General features: G+C 52.3%; 4 protein-coding genes across 4 annotated transcripts; 2 read left to right on the forward strand and 2 right to left on the reverse strand.

Annotated features, from left to right (window-relative positions):
* The first annotated feature begins 362 nt into the window (after positions 1 to 362).
* On the forward strand, positions 363 to 2,804 carry GADD45GIP1 (GADD45G interacting protein 1). The gene is made up of 2 exons (XM_007954390.1): positions 363 to 712; positions 2,489 to 2,804. The coding sequence occupies exons 1-2, from the start codon at positions 363 to 365 to the stop codon at positions 2,802 to 2,804; spliced, it is 666 nt and encodes a 221-aa protein (XP_007952581.1).
* A 1,203-nt stretch (positions 2,805 to 4,007) lies between these two features.
* On the reverse strand, positions 4,008 to 8,852 carry RAD23A (RAD23 homolog A, nucleotide excision repair protein). Its single transcript, XM_007954392.2, has 9 exons — positions 8,781 to 8,852; positions 7,302 to 7,463; positions 6,953 to 7,134; positions 6,783 to 6,838; positions 6,524 to 6,651; positions 6,186 to 6,264; positions 5,932 to 6,062; positions 4,197 to 4,361; positions 4,008 to 4,121 (listed from the first exon to the last, which is right to left on the reverse strand). The coding sequence occupies exons 1-9, from the start codon at positions 8,850 to 8,852 to the stop codon at positions 4,008 to 4,010; spliced, it is 1,089 nt and encodes a 362-aa protein (XP_007952583.2).
* Positions 8,853 to 11,953: 3,101 nt separating this feature from the next.
* On the reverse strand, positions 11,954 to 15,678 carry CALR (calreticulin). Its single transcript, XM_007954394.2, has 9 exons — positions 15,588 to 15,678; positions 15,149 to 15,250; positions 14,765 to 14,968; positions 14,248 to 14,342; positions 13,950 to 14,159; positions 13,750 to 13,863; positions 13,524 to 13,667; positions 12,238 to 12,330; positions 11,954 to 12,151 (listed from the first exon to the last, which is right to left on the reverse strand). Exons 1-9 carry the CDS (start codon positions 15,676 to 15,678, stop codon positions 11,954 to 11,956), a joined length of 1,251 nt encoding a protein of 416 aa, XP_007952585.1.
* A 4,421-nt stretch (positions 15,679 to 20,099) lies between these two features.
* Positions 20,100 to 26,751, forward strand: FARSA (phenylalanyl-tRNA synthetase subunit alpha). The gene is made up of 13 exons (XM_007954395.1): positions 20,100 to 20,246; positions 21,799 to 21,936; positions 22,016 to 22,114; positions 22,200 to 22,318; positions 22,846 to 22,938; positions 23,037 to 23,165; positions 23,248 to 23,363; positions 24,993 to 25,077; positions 25,164 to 25,263; positions 25,352 to 25,520; positions 25,618 to 25,695; positions 25,835 to 25,949; positions 26,613 to 26,751. The coding sequence occupies exons 1-13, from the start codon at positions 20,100 to 20,102 to the stop codon at positions 26,749 to 26,751; spliced, it is 1,527 nt and encodes a 508-aa protein (XP_007952586.1).
* Positions 26,752 to 26,999: the final 248 nt, after the last annotated feature.

The following is a 26,999-nucleotide window of genomic DNA, read 5'->3' on the forward strand; positions in this document are numbered from 1 at the left end:
GAAAACATAAAGTAATACGTAGACGGTATTAAAAATTGAAATACTGAAATACTTAAAGCTTTAAATGATTGCTCAAATAAAAATGTAAATATTTAAACGCTATTAAAAATCGTATATTAATAACATTAATTATTAATAAAATTTAAAATAGATAAAATTATTAATATAATTAAATACGATTTTTAATAGCCAGTTAAACTTTGCAAATGTATAAAATACAGAATATAACCCTCTTCTCCCTCCCTCCCCTCAACCAAGGTAGCAAAGCCTCTCTCCCAAAACCCCTGAAGTCTCCATCTGCCCTTGCGCTCAGGCAGCGTTTTGGCCAGCCCGGCCGGCCCGCTAGGACCCTGCGTACTAAGATGGCGGTGCCCGTGCAGCCGGCGCGCGGCCTCCTCCGGCTGGGGACGACCCTCAGTCCGAACTCCCGTGGTTATCGGGCACCGCCACCCCCTCGCCGCTCGCCGGGACCCTGGTGGCCGGACCCGGAGGACCCGTTGACCCCGCGCTGGCAGCTGGGGCCGCGGTACGCGGCCAAGCAGTTCGCACGGCACGGCGCCGCCTCCGGGGTGGCCGCGGATTTACTGTGGCCGTCGCCGAAGCAGCTGCGCGAGCTGGAGGCTGAGGAGCGCGAATGGTGCCCCAGCCTAGCGGCCATGCAAGAGTCGCTGCGGGTGCAGCGGCTGGCCGAGGAGCAGAAGCGTCAGGCCAGGTGTGTGTGCGTTGGGTCGTCCTCCGCGCCCCTGTGGGTGACGTAGACCCCAAAAGGTGCCTGGTGGATCAGGTATCTATTGCAGTCTGCATGCTGTAGATTTACGTGTATGCTCTGGTAGTCGCCAGACAGACCCCTCGTTGTTCATTCACCAACAGATCTTTACTGATCGCATACCGTGGGGGAGGTCCTGTACCGGGCGTAGAGGACACACGGAACAGATGGCGACAGAGAACCGTCAGGAAGATAAAACAGGGTGAAAGAGTGAATTGGGGAGGGCAAGTTGGGTTTAAGAAGGCTGTGTGGTGCATACAGTTAAGTGCTCTGCTACTCGCCCAAAGATTGGTGATTTGAACTCACCCAGGGGAGCCTGGGAAGACTGGCCTGGCAGTCTGCTTCTGGAAGGTCACAGGCTCTGTAAGCCTGTGGACATAAGCCTGTGGAGCAGTTCTACTCGCACACACGTCACCATGTGCCATAGTTGACTGAATCACAACTTACAATTTGGGTTTGGCAGGCCTCAGACCTGAGGTGGCATTTAAGAGCTCTAAATGCCAGAGGCAGTCATGGGGAGATCTCAGGAGAGTTCCCAGTGGAGGGCAATCTGTGCAAAGGTCCTGAGGTAGGAACATCCCTAAAGAACAGCCAAGAGACCATTTTGACTCTGGGGGAGTAAATCTCCTCCTAGGAGGAGATGAAGACCAGAGGATAAAGGGGGCAGGTCCTGCAGGACTTTGTGGGTTGAAAGGGGGGGGGACAGGATGGACACAAGACGGAGACGACGACTAGGGATTTTTAATTCGGGCTGAGCTGGGAGCCATGAAGGCTTCTGAGCACAAGAGGGATGTGATCTGACTCAGATGTTCACAGGTCCCTTTAAGCTGCTGTGGTGGGACATGATTGTTAGGGGCTAGTTGGGCAATCTACTTCTGTAGTGATACAGCCTTGGAAACCCAAGGAGGGGTTGCCGAATCCGGTCCGACTTGAAGGCACATAACAACAAAGAGCCTCAGGAGGAAGCTGCTGGAGTCATGTTGCTGGCCTGGAGTTATGGGTAGAGGACAGATTTGGGAAGTGTTTTGGAGGCAGGTCTGAAGGAGTGGACTTGAAGACCAGGGTCATCTGGGCAGTGCCACTTTCAGTGGGGATAGGCAGCTGGCATAGGCCAGATTGGAGGAACAGGTCAAACGTCCTGGTTTTTAACATTCTCATCCTCACAAGTCTAAAACGGAGGATCACCCTCATTTTGGAGTTGAAGAAACACGTAGAATCTCTTGTCCAGGGTCACCTAGGCAGTGAATGGTGGAGCTGGGATGTGAACCCAGCCGTCATCTCTGCCCCTCCCCAGCTGCATGACCCTGGCTTTAGTTCTTTCAGAATCACTTTTCTGATCCTTAAAACGGACCGTCACTGTTACCTCCTACCTCAAAGGGTTGGAGCATATCATCTCCTGCTTTCACATTTGTATCTCAAACAGTAGACACTCAATGATGACTGCTGAATAAAGCTTATCTGTGGGAATGGTCTGCTAGGATGGGTCAGTGAATGCTGGGCTGACATGGGGTGGCCCACTCACAACCTTGAGGCTACACAGCATTAGTTCCTCTCTGCCTGTTTTCTTCACTTGTCAAAGCCCTTTCTGATAGCTAATCACAGTAAGTAGTCTGTTCCTATTTTTCATCTACCCAAAGCCTGGACGTCGATATGGGTGGTTGAGTTGTGCTCTATCTAGCTAGGTAGGGGGTACCCACACCACCCACCTTCCTTCTCCCACAGGGAGCAGCTCATTGCAGAGCGCATGGCCAAGATGCCACAGATGATTGAGGACTGGCGGCGGCAGCAGCAGGAGCGCTGGGAGAAGGCACAGGCAGACAAGGAGCGGCGGGCACGGCTGCAGGCTGAGGCCCAGGAGCGCCTAGGCTACCACGTGGACCCGCGGAGCGCTCGCTTCCAGGAGCTGTTGCAGGACCTGGAGAAGCAGCAACGCAAGCGCCTCAAGGAGGAAAAACAAAGGCAGAAGAAGGCACGAGCTGCTGCAATGGCCACTGCTGCCACCCAGGACCCTGTTACCTCTGAGGCACCTAGCTCCTGAAGAGGCTGTGTCCTTTCCCAATAAAGTCTGCTGCCTCGAAGGCCCCCAGGAGAGTTCCCTGCTACATCCTCCTTCTGGGTGCCCTTTCCTGGGCCCCCTGGTTCCTTCCCCAATACCACCTGGGGCCAGGGAATCCTTCTCCCAGCTCTGCTCATAGGGACGGACAGGGACTGTAGACCATGCTGACTCACTGGGGCTAGAGGGGAAGAAAAAGGGATGCAATGGGGAAATAATGGAGGAGCAGATGGCAAAGGAGAGGAAGGCTTCTGTTTACCAACATTAATCTCCAGTAATTAGCCAATTATGGGGGTGGGGAGGAGCAGCCAAAACAGACTGGTGGTGATAGAGGGGGTTGGGGAGAAGTAGCCCTTCCAAAGCTGAGCTGGGGCCCATTGCTGGGGCATCAGACAGCTTCAAAGGGAGGAGACACTGGGAGCTCCGTTCTGCAGAGCTCCCAGGCCCTCCACCCTTTTCTGTCTTCACATTGCCTGTACCCCAGTCCCAGAGAAGCTGGAGTGGGAAGTCCCAGCAGGCACAGACCACAGGGCTAGTCTTTAAAATTTTATTCACTTCAAAACCTTTATCACAGAGACTCAGCTCTGTGGTTTGTTTTTTTTGGGGGTGGGGGGTGCATAGCCTCAGCCTCCACAGTGCCTCTGATGTTTCCCCTTTCTTAGGACAAACTGCCTCCTCCACCAAAGGGCTATAGACTGGAGAGTAACCCAAGGCCTGATATGGGGGGGTGGGCGGGCTTAGGCACCTGAGTACTTGCCCCAGGTGGAATGATCTGGGCTACTCCAATGAAGGATCAAAGTTGGGGTTCCAGCTTCCCCTTAGCCTGGAAGTCGGGCAGGGAGAGGTCTCGGGGGTTCTGGGGGATGGGAAGGCAAGCAGCCACCTCTCCATCTGGCTGCAGGGCACTGGGACAGAGGCCAAGAGGGGCCCATCTGTTGCCTCCCAGTCCTGTCAGCTCCATCCAGCAGGCTGGGCTGGGGGGTTGGAGGACAGCTGTCTAGCCCTGGTCTTCTCAGGCCAAGTGGGGACACTTTCGGAGAGCAGAATTTTTTTTAAAGGTTTTTGATTTTTTTCCACTTCTTAAATAAACATGAATATATATATATATATATATTTTTCTTTTTTCTTTTATAAAACTTTTGCAGAATGGGGGTGAGGTGGGATGGTGGGCAGCCTGGTTTCCCCGCATCACTCGTCGTCAAAGTTCTGACTCAGGAGAAAGTTGGCAGCCAAGTTCTCATTTTTTTCACAGGCGAAGTAGGCCTGGATTACCAGACTCTCTGGAAAGCCAAGGGCCTTCAACTGTAGGAAGATGGGCAGGTGTGAGGGGGACAGGCCCCACCCACCAGTAGGGTACCCCTCAGCCAGGCCTCTTACCCTCTCTATGGCTTCTTTCTCCTGCGGTGTCACCTGGATGTAGTTCATCTGGGGAGCCTCCTCACCTATGGCACCCACCTCACCCTCCACATCTGAGATGTCCGCCAGCTCCCCGGGGGGCTCATTCAACATCTGGATGAACTGCTCCTGGTGCCGGCTAATTTGCTGAAGGAGAGGAAAGGGAGCGTGTGGCATGTAACCTCCAGCCCAGGTCCTCATCACAGCTTTTTCATTCACGTGTATTTAGGGAGTGCCTATGGCCAAACACTAGCAACACAGATGGGCGCATGGACCCTGTCCTGGTGGAACTGATGATTCAGGGCCACAACCAAGTAAATGGGCCAATCACAGAGCCACTGAGAACTGGAGATGGGATCAGGTACCAGAGGGGGCGGGAGATGTTTCCTCCAGGCAAAGCTAACAGCCAAGTACAAAGGCCTGGAGGTGGGGGTGCAGTTGGCAAATCCCAGCAACAAGACCCAGATGGCAGGACAAAGGGAAAGGGGAAGAGGCAGAAGCCAGACTCAACTCATTCTGCTCAATGAGAGCAATGTGTGTGGTGATTAAATGAGAAAAGACCTTTCAGAAAAAATGAACGCATCCGGGTGTTGGTACCTGGGGTTCTGACACAATTCTACTTTTGTGTACATTTAACAATTTTCACATTAAGGGAAAAGGTGCTTTTTAAATTATCTGGCTCCTGTGGAGAGCTTTGCAGAAACAGACCTGAGAGGGTACTAGCTAGGGTCTAGATGAGGAGGGGCAGCCATGGAGACAGAGTGTGGGGTGGGCTGAGCACGATGCTCTGGAAGCAGACTGGACAGGACGGGATGGACTGACCGCAGGAGGCACTGGGAACTGGGAGGCCAGAGCAACCTCAGCACAACTTGGGGGCAAGGGGGTGGTGCCCAGCGTGTGCGTCTGTGTCCTGTGTCGGTGGTTCTGGTAAAGTCTGAAACGACTAGAGAGCACTTTCGTGGAGGCATCAAATCAACTATGACGAATGTGGCATTCCACAGAAGTCCGGGCTGGTTACGCTATCTGTTGGTCCACACAGACTGAAAGCCTCAGGAAACCATGAGTGGAGAACAGTGCAAGTTAAGGGCAGAGGTGTGCAGCATCTAGAGGGCCAAGAGCAAGAAAAACTGGCACAAGACTGAGATGTGGGAAAAAGAGCCACCTGCAGGGTCCTGAACCAGAAGCCCTGGGAGAAACCTGTCCCTCTCTTCCAGCTTCTTCAGGACCCTTTTCTAGGATGTCACCTGCCCCTCTGCCTGGTTAAGCACAATGGCCCCAGAGACAGCTAGGGCACAGCTGTCCTGGGTGCTACCATGCAATCCTACAAACATTTATGAAGCACCAACTGTGCACAGAGCCAAAGAGGCAGAAGTCAAAACACAGGACCCAGAGGCTGGAAGCACACACTTCACCAGCTTTGAGATTCTGGGCACCCGACAGCCTGGCCAAGCCTCTCCGACAGCCTGGCCAAGCCTCTAGTATCTTCCTGGGATGGGGATTCAGATGACTATGCAGGAAGTTGGGAGTGTTACGAGACCGTGTAGGTCAACAGGCCACAGGGAGCACAGAGAAGCTGTCATTAGTACAGCTACTCCTACATACTATGCTGAGACAAGCTTCGTCCATAGGGCTGTGATGCCCCCCCACACACACAAAAAAAAACCACCATGAGACAGTGCAGTGCCTGGCCCGGCTTCCCCCACTCCCAGGGCCGCACCTGCAAAAGCTGAGGGTTCTCCTGGCCCAGCTGCTGGAGCAGGGCAGGCAGCAGTGCTGGGTTCTGCTGAATCACCTGCCGCATGTTCTGGAACTGGGGCTGGTCCCGCAGGAACTCCAGGGGATTCTCTCCTGCTGGCAGCAGGAGGGAATGCGGTCAGACACCATGCTGGACTACCAGGGACATGGGGGCAGGGGAGGGTTCATATGCCCTAAGAGCAGATACTCCCTGTGCACACCGCCCAACCTGCTCACCTGCTTCTGTGACCGGCTGCTCGGATACCTGGCTCTCCTGGATGGAGCCGTGCTCTGGCTCAGGGCTCCCAGGAATTCCCTGTCAAGGGTCCATTTCAGCGTTAACACAGAGACCTTCACCTACCCCCAGGTTTCATGTCCAGCCCTGGCGGGAGACCCTCCCTTTCCCAGGTCCATCCCCAACTCATGTCCTGCCTCCTGTAGGAAGCTTTTCCTGGCTAGAACCACAACCCAAAATCTTCTGGGGGCAGGTTTGGTCTCCCTGACTAAACGCTAGGGCAGTAAGCCCCACGGATGCCCTCCAAAGCCTCCCCAGGGAGGCAGCAGCCCCACCTCACCGTCAGCAGATACTCCACAGCGCGGTGGGGGTTGTTGTAGCTAGCTCTCAGGGCAGCCACAACCCGCTCCCGCTCGTAGCCCATGGACATGATCTCAGTCAGCATTGATTCATACTCAGAGCCAGTCACTGTGCAGGGAGCAAAGGCCTGCATCACCAGGGGGAGCGAAGGGCAGCATCCAGGCCCTCCCACACCCACACAAGGCCCAGTGGATGGCAGGGGGTGCCCATTCACCTCCACCCAGGGATCACCCACCCACCTAGTGTAGAGGCTGCGTCTTCCTCTCGCCCGCTGCTACCTGAAGAAGGAACAGAGCTGCAAATTCAAGAGAGAGAAATCGTACCCTGGCTTTTGCCGGCTTGCCCTCCTCCTAGGTACGGGAATGTACTAGGACAACAGAACTTAAGGTGAAACTGCCCCCTGCCTTACCCTGACACAGACTCTGGGGACATCGTGGGGACCGATTCCTCCGATGGGCTCTTGTCCTCTCTGGCAGTAGGTGGGGTGTGGGACATGCCTGAGGCAGGGGCTGGTGGGAAGGATGTGGAAGACTCCGGGGCAGCAGTAGGTGAGGTCTCTTGGGGGGCCGAGGTGCCTGGGCCAGCTTTGGCCTGTGGTGGCCAGGAAAAGGGAACAGCGTCAGCACCCCTATCGAGCCCCAACATCCCACTTTGTCGCAGCCCCACCCTGCTCACAGCTAATCTGCCCTGGGCACATGGGCTCTCAGCCAGCTCCACAGCAAATCTCCCCACCCTCCTAGGCAGCACACTTCACCAACCTTGGTCACCATGACCACCACAAAATTCTTCTCGTCTATGCGATAGTCCCTGATGGGGACGTCATCACTCAGGATCTTGCCAGCATAGATGAGTTTCTGTCCAGCCACGGGGAAGGCATCACGACCTTTCTCAGCTTCTATCTTCTCCTTTAATACCTTCACCTGAAGGTAGGGGTACAGAGCCATTGCAAACCCCAAGATTCCCTCTTCTCATCCCGTTTTGGGGTGTGGCCGCAAGTCCTGATGGCAGAAAGGCTAAGCCTTGTAGTCACGTATACTAGATGTGAATCTGTTCAACCATCCTGCCATTGAACAAAGCATTTACTGAGTGCCTACTATGTGCCAGGTGCTGTTTCAGGCAGTGAGGACACAGGAGGGAACAAAACCCAACACAAGTCCCTCCTTTCACGGAGATGACACTAATGTGGGGAGAAGAAAAAACACTTATTTCAGATGGTATAAAACATGAGAAAAAAATAAGACAATAAAGGGAAGACAAGAGTGTCTCCCATTCCATGCTGCTGACCTTGGGCAGTAACAGTGGCAGATATATTCTGATAGCATTCTAAGTTCCTTGTGCTGTTGTCCACGCTATTACACCCCTCAAGTCTTATGAAACCATATGAAATAACTCTCATTAACCTAACTTGAGGTATCAGAAAACTGAAACACATAAAGGTTAAGTAACTTGTTAAAAAACCAGTCTGTTTCCTTTTCTACAAAAAGTGAATTTCAATGTCTCCCTCACACAGTGGTTATGCAAAAAATGCCATATACGCATTAACATACTCAACGTTGGAGATAGGTCCTAAATTCCTTCCACCTAAAAAGACAATCTAGTGTTTAGACCATAAGGTCTCACACTAAGCAGAATGGAATTTGAATCCCAACTCTGTCACTTATTTGTTGTATGTAACTGCAGTAAAAGAGGAAAAGTCAGTTTTCAAGTGACAGGTCCGCTTTGTAGCTCTAATAAGATAAGGTCACCAAACGGCTCAAGCAACTAATAAAGAATAAACGGCCAACAAACACGAACGACTAAAAAAACTATTGCGATTGCGACCATTTATTATCATTATCATCGTCGTCGCTGTTATCACTCAGACATCTGATCCCGGTCACCACTCCCAGATTCAGCCGCCAACGTCCGGAAGGAGCCCCCGTCCTGGAGAGCGCAATCTGGCCGGGAATCCGAGTCTCTGGCTCCCGCGAGAGCGCTGACATTGGAGCCGGGACCTGGCCGGCGCCCCGGGAGTGGGGCCTCGCCCTGAAATCCGCTCGGGAGCGTTGGCCAGCCGCCCGGGGCTGGGTCGGCGACCACGGGGGAGATCCTAGGAAGTCCACTACGTAGGTAGAAGGCAGGGCCCGGCCGGAGCAGCACCGCCCACTCTGCCCCTCTCGCTGGGATCCCGGCCTCCCCGCCCCCACCCTACACCGGCTCTCGTCGCTCCCGCCCCCGGGCCCCAGCCCAGCCCGCACCGTCTCGTCAGGTTCCATGCGAATCTTGAAGGTCTGCTGCTGCAGCGTTTTGAGCGTGATGGTGACCGCCATGGTGGGGCCCCAGCGACGGATCCTGGCCCCGGGATCCTCCACAACATGCAACTCACGCCGCCGCCATCTTAGCATCCAGCCGCGCCGCGCGCCGACCGCTTCCGGGGCAGATGGGGCGCGCAGCGGCCGCCAGCACACGTGACCTACGAGTGCCATTTCCCCGCCCCCACCCGTAGCTTAGCCTTCGTGGGCACTAGCAAATTAAACCCTATCCTGCAGGGTTGGTCGCGCCTTGCCCCGCTCGCCTACTCGTCACGTGGCTTCCTGAAAGTGACGCCATGGCCGGTAGCAGTGATGTCATGCATCCACAAAATGGCCCCAGTGTCCCCGCTTCCACGCCCATGACTTTTAAAATATTTTTAGTGTTTTTGGTGAAATTGAACAAAAGTTTTGATGTATCTATAAGACATCGGTGGGAGCGCTGCTGGCGTAGTGCCTAAGGCGTTTAACTGCTAACCAGAAGGATGGCGGTTCAAACCCACCAGCCACTCCTGGGAAGGAAGGTTGGGCAATGTACTTCTGTAGTGATGTTGTTATGTGCCTTCCAGTCAGACCCGACTCATAGAGACCCCTTCTATGAATCGGATCTGACTGTACAGCAGTGAGTTTGGTCTTTGGTTATAGACATTTGTATTTTTTCCACAAAATCTTCATTCATGGTATTTTACCCTTAAAATTGAGTTTTATATTCTGGGAGCCACTCTGGCCAGCCCTCTGTGGCACTCTGTGGTACTACTCAGGACTGACAGGATACCTACAAAGTGACCAACAATTTAGAAAAAATAAATTAGAAAAACTCCCAGGGACACTGGGATGATTTTGTGGTTTCGGTCATTCCCAGAGGTGATGATTTTTGGGTTCTCCCACTGCTCTTGCAGTGGGCACTCACCATCCTGTTCTAGGCCTGACCCCAAAAACATTTAAGACCTTAACTTTCAAGGCTTCCTTCCAATGAGTACAATAACCTTGACCTCCACACATCAATCCTGGGGATACCTGGAGAACCAGTCAAAGCTTCCTGGAGGAGTTAAGCAGGGCCACAGGGCAACAAAGGAATGGAAGAAAGGAGGCACTTGGAGAGAACGAGGGGTGTTAGTTTCCCCATAACTGAAGTAGGTGCTTTAGGAGACTGCCTCAGTGGTGGCTGAGTGGAGTGGGCTTGATACCCTACTTAGAGCACGGAGACTAGAAGGGAGCTGTGGCAACATCCTCCAGACCTTTCCCCAACTGACCCATCATTCCTTGCTCCCAAACCTTCTCTCACGGTCCCCATCTAACAACTCGCCCAAGTTGTGCACTGGACAATATCCAATATGTTGTCATCCACTACCCAACTACATCCTGCTGCCTCTTTTCCACAGTATACCCTAAGCCCAGAAACCTCCACCAGCACTGGCCAGGGCGTTGACAGCTTCTCTCTTGACATAAGGTACACCAACTCCCCAGCCCCGATTGGGCTTTCACCATCCTGCCAGAGGTAGCCTCTTGGACTCTCCACCTGTGCACCAACTCAAACCCTTTCATCCCAAGAGTTTCTAACTCCAACTTGGCCAATGAAGATCACAAAACTTAAGATGCATTAGCTGGACCCTATTTCTTCAACTGCAAAAGGAAGTAGCTTTTACCACTACCTGGTATTCAGAAAATGTCTTACTTAAGTCTTACTGTTTGGTACCATGTCAATTCTGACTCAGTGACCCTATGTACAGCAGAACACTGACCTATCCTGTCATCCTCACAATTATGGCCCATTGCTACAGCCACTATCAATCTCTCATTGAGGGTCTTCCTTTTCCCTAACCCTGTACACCAAGCACATCCTTCTCTGGAGACTGACCTCCCCTTGTAGTATGTCCAAAACACGAGAAAAGTCTTCATCATCCTCATTTCTAAGCAGCATTCTGGCTATACTTCTTCCTAAACAGCTTTTTACCAACTGGGTATCCCTGCTGGCATATGAATTACAGTGGCATAGCTTCCACCAATTACCAGTATGACAAACTGACAAGTGGTGATCCCATTATGTAACAGAAGACAAATAGCTCTACTCGATTCACTGCCGTTGAGTCGGATCCGACTCATAGCGACCCTTCCTTTGGTTTCCAAGGTGGTATCATTACGGAAGTAGATTGCCCAACCTTCCCTCCAAGCTACCAGAGATCCCACAAATAGCTCAGTGTATGCTATAACAAGGTGACAGAGGTTGACATGTGAATTCAAATCCCCGCCGCACCACTAATCTGTCTCAGTCTCCTCGCAATCAAATCAAACAAGTAATAGAACCAAGAGTTCATATTACATGGATGTAAATACTTCTACCAATTACTCTTCCACTGGTTTGTGCTCAACAGGCAAGCAAGGGCCCCTGTAACCTTGTAAGATACTCGGCTAACTCTGCAGCAGCTGCAAAAGGAAATTCAGAGAACCTCTTCCTGAGGAGCCACCCCTCCCTGAAAAAAGGCCACTTTTGATTCCTTGAAGTCCATCCTACCCCCCAGAAGGAGACACAGGAGGGAGACACAAAACTTAATTTAATAGAAATTCTGCTTGTAGTTCTTACATTCTCAGTATGAGCTGAGCTGGAACCCACTGCCCCATCCAGAAGTGGCCCAGTACTGGGAGCAGGGGAGAAAGGAGGGGCAGAGCTCAGGTCCTAAGAGCCCCATTCTTCCTCAGTGCTGGGGGGCTGGAACACCACCTTTCTCCTGCCCCTCCTATACCCCCCACCCCCTCCACCACCACCCCCGGGGCTCCAGGAAAGAGAACAGATGGAAGCTCAGGCTTGGGCTTCTCCACAACCCCTGCCCTGGGCTGGAGAGTAGGAACCAAGGATTATGGGAGAAAAGAGGACAAAAGTGGAAAAGATGTCAAATAAAGAAAGATCAGAGCCAAGGGTGAGGGCTGAGGGGGAATCAAAGCCAAACCATCAGTTTAAAAAAAAAAGTGGTGGTGGGGAACAAAACCAAAATCCACCCCAAATCTGAACCCGCTTGGAAAAAAATGAAAGTTCTCCAGTCTCATAGAGACATTATTTGGCGCAGCCGGCTCTGCAGCGGGAGCGCTCAGGCCTCAGTCCAGCCCAGAGGCAGGTGGCCTGGCCTCTACAGCTCGTCCTTGGCCTGGCCCACATCCTCCTCCTCCTCTTCCTCCTTGTCCTCTTCGTCCTCGTCCTCCTCATCTTTGTCCTCCTCTTCCTCCTTGTCCTCTGCCTCCTCTTCCTCCTTGCGCTTCTTATCCTCTTCCTCTTCCTTTAGCCTCTGCTCCTCATCCTGCTTGTCCTTCATGAGCTTCTCTGCAGCCTGCAGGCACATACAACATGCTTAGAGCCCAGCCTCTACCCGCTAGCCCTGCCTGCCCTCAAACCCAGGCCTGGGGACAGCCCCACCTTCGTGACACCCCATGTCTCGTTGCCAAATTCCTCAGCATAGGCCTCATCGTTGGTGATGAGAAAGTTGTCGAAGATGGTGCCAGACTTGACCTGCAATGAGTGGAGGAGGGGTGGTCAGAGTGACACAAGAATTACACCTGTGTTCCTGTACACACCACACACTGCCTTAGTCTCTGTGTCTCTCTGTGGAGAACAGCATTGCTCACATTGCAGTTAAACACCGGGAAGGAGACTGCAGGCCACCCTGCCAGACCCAAAATCCCAGCTCTACTATTTCTCACCTCTCTGCCTATTTCCTCATCTGTAAAATTGGGACTCACTCACTTTAGTTATCAAAACCAAAAAACCCAAATCCACTGCCATCAAGTCCATTTTGACTTATCAGCACTCTGCAAGACAGAACTACCCGTAAAGTTTCCAAGGCTGTAAAATCTTTATGGAAGTAGACTGCCTCATCCTTCTCCCGCAGAGTGGCTGATGGGTTCGAACCACCAACCTTTTGGTTAGCAGCCTGATGCTTTACCCCAGTGCCACCGGATCTCCGTACAGTCATCAGGTACCCACTGTAGTACAGGTATCTACTATATGCCAGTAAGGCATGTGACTGCTAACCAAAAGGTTGGCGTTTTGAACCCACCAACCACTCCATGGGAGAAAGATGAAGCAGTCTGGTTCCATAAAGATTTACAGCCTTGGAAGCCTGATGGTGGTCACTATGAGTTGGAATAGACTCAATGGCAGTGGGTTTGATTTTGGTTTTTCTGGTTCTAGGCAAAATATAAAAGACTGAACAAGTGTCCAAACAGTTCAGAACCATAGATGCTAACTTCTAAAAGGGTTAGCTGTCTTCTAAATTAAAGGAAAAAAAAAAAAACAACCTCACTGCCATCGAGTCAATTCTGACTTACAGCAACTCCCTTTGGGTTTCTGAGGTGGTAAATCTTTAAGAAGTAGATTGCCCAGCCTTCCTTCCATGGAGTGGCTGGTAGGTTTAAACCACCAACCTTCTGGTTAGCAGTCAAACCCCTCAAGCACTGCACTATGCCACCAGAACGCCTCTCTTTTAGGTTGGGAAAATTAAATGAGATAATTCATATAAAGTTACTTGAGACAGTACCTGGCACACAGCAAATGCCACACAACAGTGGGAAATACTTCAACAGAGAAACCATCATTTTGGGGTCAGACCTGTCTGAATTTGAATCCTATGACTGTTCTTTCTCTCCTAGGAAAGATCTGTGCCCCTCCCCCTGGGATCCACACTCCCCCAAACTGTGTCTCACCTGCCAGAGATCTAGGCCCAGCACAGCAAAGCTGTCATAAGAGTAGATGTTGGCATCAGGGGAGTACTCAGGGTTGTCGATCTCCGGGTGGACCCATTTGCCTTTATAATCTGGGTTGTCGATCTGCCGGGGTTTCCACTCACCCTGCGAAGGAAGGAACTTGACAGTGGGCAAAGTCCAGTGTCCTACCCACTGTGCCCAGCCCTGCACAGAGCCCCAAGCACACCTTGTATTCAGGATTCTGAATCACGGGTGGTTCCCACTCTCCGTCCATCTCCTCATCCCAATCCTCAGGCTTCTTGGCATCAGGGTCAGGGATGTGCTCAGGCTTGTCCCAGTCCTGGGCATACAGGAGGAGGTCAGAGTTAGTCTGGCTGTCTGTCCTCCACACCTTTCATGGTGGACAGCCCCTGCCGAAGCACCAACCTCAGGCTTGGAGTCTGTGGGGTCATCGATCTTGGCCCGCTCATCCCAGTCTTCAGGCTTGGAAGCATCAGGATCCTTTATCTTCTTGGGGGGCAGGAAGTCCCAATCATCTTCCAAGGAGCCGGACTCCACCTGGCTATTGTCAATCTTCACTTCATAGGTATTGTCTGGTCTCACGATCAGAGTGTACAGGTGTGTGAATTCGTCATCCTGAAGAGGGCGGGAAGTGAGTAGCCACGCCCACCCGGCTGGCCTCAGAGCCTCCCTGGAAGCCCTCTGCCACCACCCTCAGGCACACCTTGCAACGGATGTCCTTGTTGATCAGCACATTCTTGCCCTTGTAGTTAAAAATGACATGAACCTTCTTGGTGCCAGGACCACAGATGTCAGGGCCTAGGTGGGAAACAGGTTTGACTACAGCCAAAGGATACCCATCATCAGGAGCACCCACCCCTCTATGCAATTAACTTTGTTCTTAAAATCTGGTCTTTAGGGTTCAGACTAAGTTCAGACCAACTCTGTCTCTAAATAACTGCGGGTAGAACTTTAAACTGAAAAGTTATTAGTGTAGAACTTAGTATCCTCACTTGTAAAACAGGAAAACAGCTACCAAAGACCAAACAATTGTCAATCAACAAACACAATAAACTAAAGTTAACTGGGTCCATTTCCTTAACAACCCCCTCCCAAAAGAAACACCCAACTAAGTTGTTTCTGAACTTTGCAGATAATCTCTCACTGGCTGAAGAACCCAGAGGATTTCAGTCTCTCAAAAGTAAAAGACAGAAGTCAGCACCAGGAAGGGCCCCCCTCACCAAACATGATGTTGTATTCGGAGTCCCCATGCATGTCTGTCTGGTCCAAGCCTTCAGGAAACAGCTTCACATAGCCACCCCCACAGTCAATGTTCTGCTCGTGCTTCACGGTGAACTGCACCACCAGGGTCTTGTCCTTGTTGCTGAAGGGCTCGAATCTTGCCGACAGGGCATAGAAGCGGGCATCCTGACTCGTCTGCAGCCCTGGCACAGAATGATGAGGTCGCAGCTAGGACTGGACCTCCAGAACCCTAGGCTTCCAAAACACAGGCAATCCCTTTTCTCTGCTTGCTCTGCTGCTGGGGAGGCCCAGGTTCCCTTTGGTGACTAGGACTTGCGCCAGCCAGTCCACTCAGATCTGGGCACCCACCCCTAGACTCTTACCTTTATCTTTCTCCTGGTCACCATAGAACTTGCCGGAATTGAGAACAAATTTGCCAAAATCCGATTTGTGTTTGGATTCAATCCAGCGGTTGGTCCACCCATCTAAGGGAAAAGAGGAGGTCAGGGTGGCCATTGTGACCACCCCTACCTAACACCTGTCAGGGGCCACAAGCTGTTGGGAGCAGATGAGGAAATCTTCCCTGACACCCCCCCACCCCATTCTCCAGTTTGACACCTCGGGCGAACCCTAACCCCAGCCGCGAAAGATTGCTGTGCCCTTCGCGCTCCCCTGGGACTCATAAGGAGGGACTGCCCGCGGATCCGGTCCCTGGGGGCCACAGTGTTGATCCTCTGAGCGGTAATTACAGACGACAACGCAGAACCGAGCTGGGGACCGGTCACGTCGTCGGGGCGGCCTCGGGACGGAAACAGGCATTACCTCCGTCCAGAAACTGCTCCTTGAAGTACACGGTGGGCTCAGCGGCGACCAGGCCTAAGAGGCCAAGCAGCAGCGGTACGGGTAGCAGCATGGCGGGCCGAGGGGGCGGCGGCACGCGGGCCCTTTAAGACGTTCCTAAGACAGCGGTTCTGCAGTAGGGACGGATTCCGGCGGCAGCCACACCCTTTTATACCCGCCCGCCTCTCACCCCAACCTGGACCGGCCTTTGGGCCCGCCCACTGCGCTTTATCATTGGTCTGAGCCTACAGCCGCCCCTCTCCATTGGACCCATGCCTGTTCAGCATATTAGGCTGTGCCTCGGAACGCTGGGTTCCCAGATGGCCGATTTCTATTGGTTGCATCCCGGACCAATGAAGGTCGACCACGCGTTGTGGGGGACGCCCACCGGTGGGGTGGAGGGGCCCGAGAGCCCCTGACCAGGTCATGTGACTAGCCCTCAGCCCAGCCCCTCAGTTAAACGCGCGGTCCGCTCCGCGGCTGGGCGTTTAAAGAACCCGCGCAAGCGTAGAGGTTATGGTACAGGGTTGGGACCCTTCCCCTGCTTCATCCCCTTCTGTCCTCTCGGCGTTGAGGGGTGAGCCCGGCCTTTTGGCTTTCCACGCCACTCAACTTTCTACTCTGTATTTGATGAACCCAATCCCAGCAATGGGCTCTCCTCAGCCCTAGGATGGGGCAGAGCTCAGAAGCTGGGGCCAGGTTTCTCATTCATCCCAGTGCCAGGGCTACAGCCATGCAGGCCAGACAGGTGGGTGCCAGCTTTCATTCCCAGGGCTCCCAGGGCCCTGGCAGCCCGTCAGACTGTTGCTGTGTGACTCAGGCAAGTCACTTAGCCTCTCTGAAATCGCAGCAGTTCCTGAGAGGCCAAGAGGGTCCCCTAGCCAGCTCCTGCCTGACAGAAATTGTTTCAAAGCTTTTAGGGATGTAGGCAAGCAGAGAGAAGGAAGCCCAGAAGGCTCAGAGATGGGACTTTTAGAATGAAAGTAGGATTGTTCCCTAAGTTACAGGCTCCTTTTTGCTCCCCCCTCAGCCTGTAAATGAAAAGGGTCCCTGTTCTGTGGTCTCCCACAAACCGTCTATGTTTTGCAATTAAACAGCTAAAGGCAAGAGGGCAGGGGGCCTTAGGCAAGAGTGCAGGGGGCCGTTGGAGAGGAAAAAGGCAGATGGTAGGGAAGATAATGTCGAGGGAGAAGAGCAGGATCCCTGGATGTAGAGTCTTCTGAAGTAAAAGACGTGACTGATACCTGCTCCCTGCCCCAGCCTGCAAGGAGGAGGAAGAGGGCTAGGGGTTTTCCAGTATCTGAAGCACAAAGGCCTTAGACATGGGAACTCGAGAGTGGGTTGTGGAGAGGGGAGAGGTGGGAAATCTAGTGGTGAGGACTCAAGAAAGGGAGGAATGAGAGGTTCTTGAAGTAGGGGTTCCGCCCCTTTCCCCACTCTGTATCCACTATCACCAACCTGGCCCTTCACAAGGAGGCCCAAGTCTGGGTGACTACTGCAGGCCTGCCACCCTTGTCCTTAGTGTTGTGGAAAGAGAATGGGCTTGATGCTTCCTGCCTGAGGGTAGACACTATGCCTGTCTTGTTGTCCTCACTGTCCCCCAGTGTCTACTGCAAAGCCTGACAAAGAACAGGCTTAAAAAAGACTTGCTGCATGACAGAAGAAAAGAAGGACTCTGTGGGAATTTAAAAAGAGATGAAGTGCTTGAAAACCGAGTAAAGAAAGAACTTTCAGGGATGTATCCTGAATTTTAATCAGGATCTTCCTCTCTGCCCCTGACCTGAAGCAAGTAGGGTCAGGATTAAGGGATATGAGTAAACCCATTTTACAGACTCAAATGATAATTGTGACAGTTCATTGAATAAATGTGTTTGCTCAGAAGAGTGCTTAGAAGAGTCCTGACAAACAGCCTACACTCAGTCGGTATTAATTACTCCACCTGTGTGGAGGAGCTCTGCTGGCACAGTGATTAAAGCATTCGAACCGGTTCGAACCCACTAGCTGTTGTGTGGGAAATAGATGAGGCAGTCTGCTCCCATAAAGATTTACAAGTTTGGAAACCCTGTAGGGCAGTTCTTCTCACTATGAGTCGGAATTGACTTGATCAATGGCGGTGGGTGGGCATACGTGTGTGTGCACTATTTCACTTAACTTTCACAATAACCTGGGCTCTGTTTCCACCAGACACAGACAGATTAAACAGTTTGACTGAGTGACGTAAATGGAAGAACTGGAATTTAAATCTACCTGCATTGTCAAATCCACTCACATGTGACAATTAGCCCTGTCAAATGTGGCTAGTCCAAACTGAAATACACTCTAAGTGTAAAATACACAGCAATTTTTTTTTTTTATTGTGATTTGGATGAAAGTTTACAGAGCACATTCACTTTTCACACAGCAGTTCATACACACATTGTCTGGTGACATCAACTACAATTTACCCCAACGCAACAGCTCCCCTCCCACTTCCTCCCAATGGTTACCTCTTCCCTGTGTCCATCCCTTCATGCACTCCTGCCCCCTGAACTGTCTCCCTGTGCATAAACAGCCCTTCTTTCTCCCATGATTGTTCTCTCCAAGGAATGTATCTACCTCAGGTACATGTTCAACTCATGCCTGTCTTTTGTTTGGCTGGAAGCCACAGTTGTGTGTTCAATTCCAGACCTGAAGGGCAGCTAGGGACCACAGTCTCAGTGATTCTACCAGGCTCTATCAGACCAGCAAACCTGGTTCCTTTTTTCCAAATGATTTTGAGTTTTGTTCCACATTGCTCTCCCTCTCTATCTAGGATCTCCTACATAGATCCCCCCTCCGGGTGGTTTACAGTGGTAGCTGGGCACCATCTAGTTCTTCTGGTCTCATAGTCATATAGGCTGCAGATCACATGGTGTACCAGTTGCAAGGACTAATTGTTTCCATGAATCTTTGGTTTTCTTTGTTCTTCTTTGCCCTGGATGAGGAGAGACTCATCATTGTATCTAGATGGCAGCTTGCAAGCTTTTAATATCCCAGTCACTACTCACCAGAGTAGGAAGTGGAACAATGTTTTGTGTAGTATGTTATACCAATTGAGTTTGATGTCCCCTGCAACTATGGTCCTGAACCCACAGGTTCCACTACTTGGTCCCTCTGGGTAGCTGGCTGTGACCAAGAAGTGACTGCAATCTTGTCCCTTGTCAGCTCTACTATACCTCTGGGAATTTTTACAGAACATACAAATACACTTGTAGAACCATTGTCTGCCAACCCTATATATGGTCTTGGGTACACTCCCTGCTGCATAGACATACCTAATAGTTCAGGCTGTCCACCCATCTCTCCACCCGTATACTCGTGTTTTCCTTCACTGACAATGCAGTACTGTAAAAATACACTTCAATTTTAACAACTGAACTTGAAAAAGAGAATATAAGATATTTCAATCATTTTAAATTGAATATATGTTAAAACAAGAAGAATTTGGATGTATTAGGTTAAATAAGATAGCAAAATTAACCTCACCAGTTTTTTAACACTATTACTAGAAACTGTAAAGTTACATTTGTATCTGGCATTATATTTCAATAAGACAACTCTGATGAAGACTATGCATTACTGTTGGAATCCACCAGCCACTCTGTAGGAGAAAGATATGGCAGTTTGCTTTGGTAAAGATTACAGCCTTGGAAACCCCATGGGGCAATTATACTCTTTTGCTATGAGTCAGGATCAACTCAACAGCAGTGAGTTTTGTAGAATTTGGTTCTGCTATTGATCTTGGAGTATGGCTGTGTTGGAATCTGGAGGGTTTATAATTTTTGACCCCACCTCCACCAACTAACTGTAGAACTTTTGACAAGTCATACCACCTTCTGAGCCTCAGCGTGCTCATGGTGAAATGGAGATTTTATCACTATCGGTATCATAGAGTTTTGAGGAGAAATGAAATAATACATATGAAATACTAAGCACTGGGCTAGGCACACAGGAAGTAGCCTGCATAGATTACCTGCTATTTCATTAATATTTTTCAGTCAAGTCCCTCTCTCTTCTGTAAATGGGGATGGACCCTATGCAACCTCTCTTTGAAAGTTTAAAAGTAACTGACATCGGACTGACCATCTCTTAAGCCCACCACCCATCCACTTGCCTTTTCAGTACACGAGAAAATCCAGAAGGGCAGAAGGCCAAGAGAGGATGCAATCCAAGGTCACACAGCCCGCTGGATGTTGGGATGGATAAAAACCCAGAACAACACTGTGCTTCTGACACTCAGGTTGCCAATGTGATTTCTATGGTCAACCTCTCTGGTCAAAAGACGCCAATGGTCGAAACAGGCCAGAGGTGGGGACAAAGTTTCTCTAACTCAGAGGACACACTCAAGATGGCGTCACTGTGAGTGCCACACGACTGCACCTCCACGCTCAAGATGGCGTCGCACGCCCCAGGCTCAGGTTCCGGTTCCGGTTTATCTGGCCTGGCTGAGACTCGCAGAGCGTGGTGATAGCGGCCATGGCGGATAGTTCTGTTGGGGAGCTGCTGCTGCGGCGGCTGGAGACAGCCGATGGAGGCTTGGACAGCGCGGAGTTAGCGGCCGAGCTGGGCATGGAGCACCAGGCCGTGGTGGGCGCTGTGAAGAGTCTGCAGGCTCTGGGCGAGGTGAGCCGGGTTCGTGATGCCGGGCCTGCATCTTTGTACCTGCCCTGGCTTTGCCAGGACGGCCCTCCTTCCAGGCCAAACCACCTCAGGCCGATTAGGAGTAATTGTATAGTATATGTGTACAGCCCAGATGCACAGGCGAAGGTCTGGAAGAAGTGAAAGCCTGGGCGAACTCATGTTCACGCATGCAACAAACGTTGAGGTGTGTTTGGCATAGAGGGTCCGCTGTTGGACAAGATGCGATCGCTGCCATTATGAAGATTTCTGTATAATGGGGGAGATGCTCAAGTGACCAGAGTAGTAGGGGAAGCACAGGGAAGCCAGAGGTGACAGCTGACCCAGCCTTAGGGTTGGGGAGGCTCCTGGAGGAGGTGGCAGCTGAGTAGGGTCTCTGCATTGAGAGTAAAAGCTGTGGCACTTTTAGGGGTCAGTAGGAGGGAGCAGATGGGTGATTGAGAAGACAAGCAGAGCCAGAATTTGGAAGATCTTGTATCTCCTAAGTATTGGGGAACCGTGGCAGGAACTTGGAGACAGGAAGACACATGCATGGAAGGGATATGCAGGGGCAGGACTGGATGTGCAGGGGCAGGGTGACAATCTCTTGACTCTGATATTGATGTTTACATAGATCACAGAGACATGAATAGTTGTAACTTAATGTGATGTACTCTAATGACTGTAATGGTATGATAGCAGCAACAGTAATGGTATTATAACTTAATGTAACGTAATTTCTATAGCACTTACAACACATTAAAGGAGGTCTGGTAGCATAGTGCCTAAGGCACTTGACTGCTAACCAGAAGGCTGGCGGTTCAAACCCACCAGCCACTCCTCAGAAGGAAGATGGGACAATCTACTTCCGTAGTGATACTGCCTCAGAAACCCAAGGAGGGGCCTGTCTGAGACGGGTCCGACTCGAGGGCACGTAACAACAACAATTACAACACGTTAAACACTTTACATTTCTCAGGGATATTCATTCATTTACTTCTCATGACTCTCTGAGGTAGAGTCTATCGTTATTCTGTTTCTGGACAAAGAAACTTTTTGCTCAGGGATGTTAAGCAATTTTTCTGAGGTCACACAGTGAATGAGGAACAGAGCTGGGATTAGAACTAAGGCAGAGCAAGGACCTGTGGGTCCCACCAGCCCTGGCCTTGTCTGCTTGACCCTGGGTCCCAGAGCCTTGGGTTCCTTGTTTGTCACGTGGACCTTCCCTGGAGCTAAGAATGCTGAGGTGTCAACACAGATCAGTTCACCTGAGACCTTCAAATCTCTCACAGGCTCAAAAGTTATAATAAGAATTTATTTTCTGACAGGCAATGTTTTTAGTACTTGACCTCACTTTGGGAGGCATGAGCTGTCATTATAACTAAGTTCAGCAAGGGAAATCCTTCCAGAGATTACTGATCGGGAAGTAACCAGCTGGAATGTGAACACAGCTGGCTTTAGGGGTTGTGCCTTGAATCTTGTCTCCAGTGCTGTGAAGAAGAGGTACCTGGCTCTGAACCCCACCCCTGCCTGTACCCCTCCCCACATCTTCCTGCAGGTCATTGAGGCTGAGCTGCGTTCCTCCAAGCGCTGGGAGCTTACCACTGAGGGCGAGGAGATTGCCCGGGAGGGCAGCCATGAAGCTCGGGTGTTCCATAGCATCCCCCCAGAGGGCCTGGCTCAAAGCGAGCTCATGGTAAGGGACCTGGGGTGCAGGACCTAGGGATATGATGGGGGTGGCCCTTGTGCCTCACTAACTGCAGTCTCGCTCCCAGCGACTGCCCAGTGGCAAAGTGGGCTTCAGCAAGGCCATGTCCAACAAGTGGATCCGCGTCGACAAGAGCACAGCCGATGGGCCCCGAGTGTTCCGAGTGGTGAGTCTCGGCAAGCAGGCAAGTGGGTGGATGGTTGGGTGAGCCCCTTACCCTCACCGCCCCTCACGGCCCATCATCACTGCAGGTGGATAGCGTGGAGGATGAGGTACAGCGGCGACTCCGCCTGGTCCAGGGCGGGAAGGCCGAGAAGTTGGGTGAGAAGGAAAGGAGCGAGCTGAGGAAGAGGAAGCTTCTTTCTGAAGTGTGAGTGGGCTCGACCCCGGCACCCAGGCCCAGTGTCACCTGCAAGGCCCCAGAGCTGGGTGGCAGGAGGGAGCCATCCTGCCACCATGAGGCAGTGAGTGTTGGCAGCCTTCCCTGTCCTCCCATACTGAGGTTATGGATCATCTACCATGTGCCAGGTGGGGTCTGGGCCTCCGTGTCTCTATTTACAAACAAGACAGTCCTTTCTTATAAGGGGCGGTTTTAGTGGAATGGCCTGGCATAGAATAACTCTTCCAAGTGCTACCTATTGTCATTGTTGCCAGCCGTGTTCTTAGGGCCTTGAATGGGCTGTGGCACATAGGATGTTCTCATCAAGTGTCTGACGAATGAATGAGTTAGTAAATGTGAGGAGATAGGGATGGTCAAGTAAAAGGATTTCAGGTGGTGCCAAATATCAAGAAGGAAATAAAGCAGAGTGACTTGGTGGGTGACATTGGGGTGAGTGATGGAGATCAGGAAGGGCCTCTTAGATAACAGTGGCCTCCCTTGTGCTGCTCTGGCTATAGGATCCTGAAGACCTACTGGGTGAGCAAAGGCAGCACCTTCAGCACCAGCATCTCTAAGCAGGAGACAGAGCTGAGCCCTGAGATGATCTCTAGGTACAGGGCGGCCCAGGGGAGGGCAGGGCAGGTGGAGCTGTGAAGGGGTGGGGAGCCATCCCTCACCAGACCCAGCCATGCTGCACTCCCCCCAACAGCGGCTCCTGGCGGGACCGGCCCTTCAAACCCTATAACTTCTCGGCTCGTGGCGTCCTCCCCAGCAGTGGCCACCTGCACCCCCTGCTCAAGGTCCGCACCCAGTTCCGGCAGATCTTCCTGGAGATGGGGTGAGCATGGGGCCAGAGGCGGGGCCTAGCCAGCCACTGGGCATGGACATGGGCCGGACAGTCAGGCCGCTTCTCCCACCAGGTTTACCGAGATGCCCACTGACAACTTCATTGAGAGCTCCTTCTGGAACTTTGATGCACTCTTCCAGCCCCAGCAGCACCCAGCACGTGACCAGCACGACACCTTCTTCCTACGAGGTGGGTCAGTACCACGGGCTTGGCCGAGACATCGGTGGTACCTGAGCAGAGCCTGTATGAGGTGGGCCTACCCCTTTTATAGTCTCACCAGGGCTCACCCCACTAGTACGTGGCAGAGCCTCAGCTGTTCTGTTCAAAGTGACGTTTGCCCTCCCGAGTGTGGCCCGCAAGGCCCTTGGGAGCTGTGTGATTATCTTCCACTTGCCCCCAGTCTCTTCTCTCCTTTTCCTTGAACACACCAGGCTTGGCCCCCCTCAGGGCCTTTGCCTGTGCTGCACATTCTGCATCCTGTGGCATCACATCTGTGCTCACATGCTCCCTTGGAGAGGTCACCCTGTAAGGCTACTTTCTGTCCCAGTTCTATAAAAGCCCTTAATCCTAGTCTCCACCCTTGTGCCTGGCTTCTTTCTTAAGTTCTTAGTGTTGTCTGAAGTTAAGTGGATTTTCATGGTTGTTACCTCACTCCCATGGAGCTCTGGTGACACAGTGAATAAGGCATCTGGCTGCTACTCAGAAAGTTGGCAGTTCAAACCCACCTCCTGCTCTGTAGTAGGAAGATAAGGCAATCTGCTTCTATAAACATTGGCAGCCTTGGAAACCCGAGGGGGTCACTGTGAGTGGGAATTGACTTGATGGTAGTGGGTTTGAGTCTGTGTGTGTCTTATCTTCCCAGCAAAAAGGCAGGCGGGTGCTCAGGTGCCTGGCTGGACAAACCTTGTGCTCGTTGCCGTCGTGGCACCTACGCTGAGTAAACAGTGTGTACTAGGCACTGTTCTCATTTTTCTGTGATCAGTAGGAGGTAGTACTATTAGTCTAGTTTTACAAATGAGAAAACTGAGTCACAGAGCGAGAAAGTCACCTGCCCCGGGCCAAGCAGCTTGGCTATGGTGGAGGCAGGGTTTGATCCCAAGCTTCTCAAGCCAAAGGCCGTGTCTCTGGAAGGGCACAAGAATTCACATATGTGAGCAACAGACGTTCACGGAACCCCTCCTGTGCGCCTGGGTCTTTTGAACGCATGAGTCACAGGAATGAGACAGGGAATCCCTGCCCTGGTGAGACCTGCATTCTCATGGGGGAGGTGAGTGTTGCCTCTCAAGTGAGCTGGATAATGGGGCAGATGGTAGTAAATGCCCCAGGGAAAACCAGCATCACCCATGGTGTCGGTTCAGAACAAATTGACCAAGGAAGACTGTGAGGAAGGAGTTGTTTAAGCAAAGACCAAAGAAGGTGAGGGAAGGAGCCAAGTGGTATGGGGGGAGGGGAGTTCAGGCAAAAGGAACAGCTACTGCAAAGGCCCTGAGCCTAGAGGGAGGAAACATCTTTGAGGTGGTCCATTTGACAGGGGCCGGGGCAAAGGAAGCATGGAGGAGACAAGGACAGGGAGGTGATAGAGTAGAGCGTGCAGGTCGTGGGGGCTGGGCACAGTTCTTGTTCCAAGTGAGGTGGGAGCCACAGAATTCTGGGGAGAGGAGGGCTGTCACTCAGGTGCTCATAGACACTCTGCGGCCCCTTGGGGGGCAGTGGGGGTGGGGGCGGCAGCGCACAGCCAGGATCTGTTCTCTGCAGTGGCTTTAGGCCCAGTGTGGGTAAATGTTTGTTGACCAACCACTGGTGATCTGATCCTGGCAGATCCAGCCGAGGCTCTGCAGCTCCCGATGGATTACGTCCAGCGGGTCAAGCGGACCCATTCTCAGGGTGGCTACGGCTCACAGGGGTGAGGCGGGATCTTGGGGTGCGGGTGGGAAGGGGGCTGGGACCCTCAAGGGCCCAGTGTGGACTTCTCCACATTTCCTCCTAAAGGTACAAGTATACCTGGAAGCTGGACGAGGCCCGTAAAAACCTGCTGCGCACACACACCACGTCTGCAAGCGCCCGCGCGCTCTACCGCCTCGCGCAGAAGGTGCAGCTTGGCCCAGGCTGGGGGTCGAGGTGGGGGCCCTGTCACACGCCTCTGCTGACCCAGCTCTGGGGCTGGCTTTCACCCCCAGAAGCCCTTCACACCTGCCAAGTACTTCTCCATTGACCGTGTGTTCCGGAACGAGACCCTGGATGCCACGCACCTGGCTGAGTTCCACCAGATTGAGGGTGTTGTGGCTGACCATGGCCTCACCCTGGGCCACCTCCTGGGCGTCCTGCGGGAGTTCTTCACCAAGCTGGGTGAGCAGGTGGGCTGCAGTGGGTGACGTACCGGAGGTGCACAGGGGACCTTGGTCACCAACCTCATCGTGACTTGCTTCCCACTCCCCTTGCCCAGGCATTACCCAGTTGCGCTTCAAGCCAGCCTATAACCCCTACACAGAACCTAGCATGGAAGTGTTCAGCTATCACCAAGGTACTATGGGATGGAGGAGGCCCCCAGCTTGGATCCTGGAGTTACCTACCCCCCCAGTTGCCAACCCCAAACCCTACCTCCCGAGCTCTGTGCCAAGCCTGATACCACCCTACATGCTATCTATCCCCCTTCTCACCAGGCCTGAAGAAGTGGGTGGAGGTCGGGAATTCTGGGGTCTTTCGCCCTGAGATGCTGCTGCCCATGGGGCTCCCTGAGAACGTGTCAGTCATTGCATGGGGCCTCTCCCTGGAGCGGTGAGTGCCTGAGCAGGCTGCTGACGCAGAGAACACTGGTGTCTCGCTGCCTGCTCTCAGTGACATGGTTGGCATGGGGCCCTCGGAGCCAGGGATGACCTTCAGCATCATCCATCCATTCCTTCATTTGACAGACATTTAGTAAGCACCTTCAGGGTGCCTTAATGAGTACCTGCTATGCGCCTGACCTTGTGCTCTGACCCACATGGTACTGAGGTTCGGGGGGGCGAGCAGAACACAATTAGCAAGATAAGTAAGTAAATTCAGCAGTGAAATCTAGAGTGTACCCAGGATAATTATTGTCCAAGGATAAAAAGTGCCATAGAGAAGAGAAGGCAGGAGAGAGATTAGGTGGTCAGGGAAGGTGCCGCTGAGGAGAGGCATCTGAGCACAGACTTGAGGTAAAGAAAAGAATAAGCCTTGCAGGTATCTGGGGGAGGGTGGTCCAGGCAAAAGAAACAGCCAGTGCAGAGGCCCTGAGGCAGAGTGTGTTTGAGGAACAGTGAGGCCATTGTGGAAAAGTGGGAGGAAATGAGGGCAGGGAGAGGCCGGGCAGGTAGAGCAGGGCCTTGTGGGTTGAGGGGAGGAAGGAGGAAGGGCTGAGAGAAGAGGCGGGATGGGACCTGACCTAGTGGTAATCTGTGGTCCTCCTCCCCACCAAAGCCCGACGATGATCAAGTATGGCATCAACAATATCCGGGAGCTGGTGGGCCACAAGGTGAACCTGCAGATGGTGTACAACAGTCCACTGTGCCGCCTGGATGCAGAGCCGGTGCCCTCTCGGATGCAGGAGGCTGCATGACATGCACCACCCACCAGGATAGCCCACCCTCCCCCAGACCCCCTGCTGCCCAGCCCCTTTACAGCTCTCAACAGTGACCCCCTTATATTTATGAGACCTCTGTGAGGCCAGCCCCCTACTTTGCTATCTCCCCTTCCCGACTTGTCCCAGGGGCAGGGGAGCAAGGAGCAGGTATGTTCTGTTGTCCTTCTGTGCTCTGTCCACCTACAGAAGTGGGCTTTGGAGAGTCCTGCAGTATGGCTCCTGGC

This window comes from Orycteropus afer, unplaced genomic scaffold (assembly GCF_000298275.1).
Source record: "Orycteropus afer afer isolate SDZICR_OR568_19922 unplaced genomic scaffold, OryAfe1.0 scaffold00460, whole genome shotgun sequence".
Lineage (NCBI taxonomy): Eukaryota > Metazoa > Chordata > Mammalia > Tubulidentata > Orycteropodidae > Orycteropus > Orycteropus afer.

Excerpts from the sequence above, each read along its gene's own strand:
- GADD45GIP1 (XM_007954390.1), top strand. The coding sequence starts at position 363 with ATGGCGGTGCCCGTGCAGCCGGCGCGCGGCCTCCTCCGGCTGGGGACG. Across the intron at positions 713-2,488 it reads GAGCAGAAGCGTCAGGCCAG|GGAGCAGCTCATTGCAGAGC; the intron begins GTGTGTGTGCGT and ends CTTCTCCCACAG.
- RAD23A (XM_007954392.2), bottom strand. The coding sequence starts at position 8,852 with ATGGCGGTCACCATCACGCTCAAAACGCTGCAGCAGCAGACCTTCAAG. Across the intron at positions 7,464-8,780 it reads GCATGGAACCTGACGAGACG|GTGAAGGTATTAAAGGAGAA; the intron begins GTGCGGGCTGGG and ends CCCTACCTTCAG. Across the intron at positions 4,122-4,196 it reads AGAAAGAAGCCATAGAGAGG|TTGAAGGCCCTTGGCTTTCC; the intron begins GTAAGAGGCCTG and ends ATCTTCCTACAG.
- CALR (XM_007954394.2), bottom strand. The coding sequence starts at position 15,678 with ATGCTGCTACCCGTACCGCTGCTGCTTGGCCTCTTAGGCCTGGTCGCC. Across the intron at positions 15,251-15,587 it reads GGAGCAGTTTCTGGACGGAG|ATGGGTGGACCAACCGCTGG; the intron begins GTAATGCCTGTT and ends CTTTTCCCTTAG. Across the intron at positions 12,152-12,237 it reads AGACATGGGGTGTCACGAAG|GCTGCAGAGAAGCTCATGAA; the intron begins GTGGGGCTGTCC and ends ATGTGCCTGCAG.
- FARSA (XM_007954395.1), top strand. The coding sequence starts at position 20,100 with ATGGCGGATAGTTCTGTTGGGGAGCTGCTGCTGCGGCGGCTGGAGACA. Across the intron at positions 21,937-22,015 it reads TGGCTCAAAGCGAGCTCATG|CGACTGCCCAGTGGCAAAGT; the intron begins GTAAGGGACCTG and ends TCTCGCTCCCAG. Across the intron at positions 22,939-23,036 it reads AGCCCTGAGATGATCTCTAG|CGGCTCCTGGCGGGACCGGC; the intron begins GTACAGGGCGGC and ends TCCCCCCAACAG.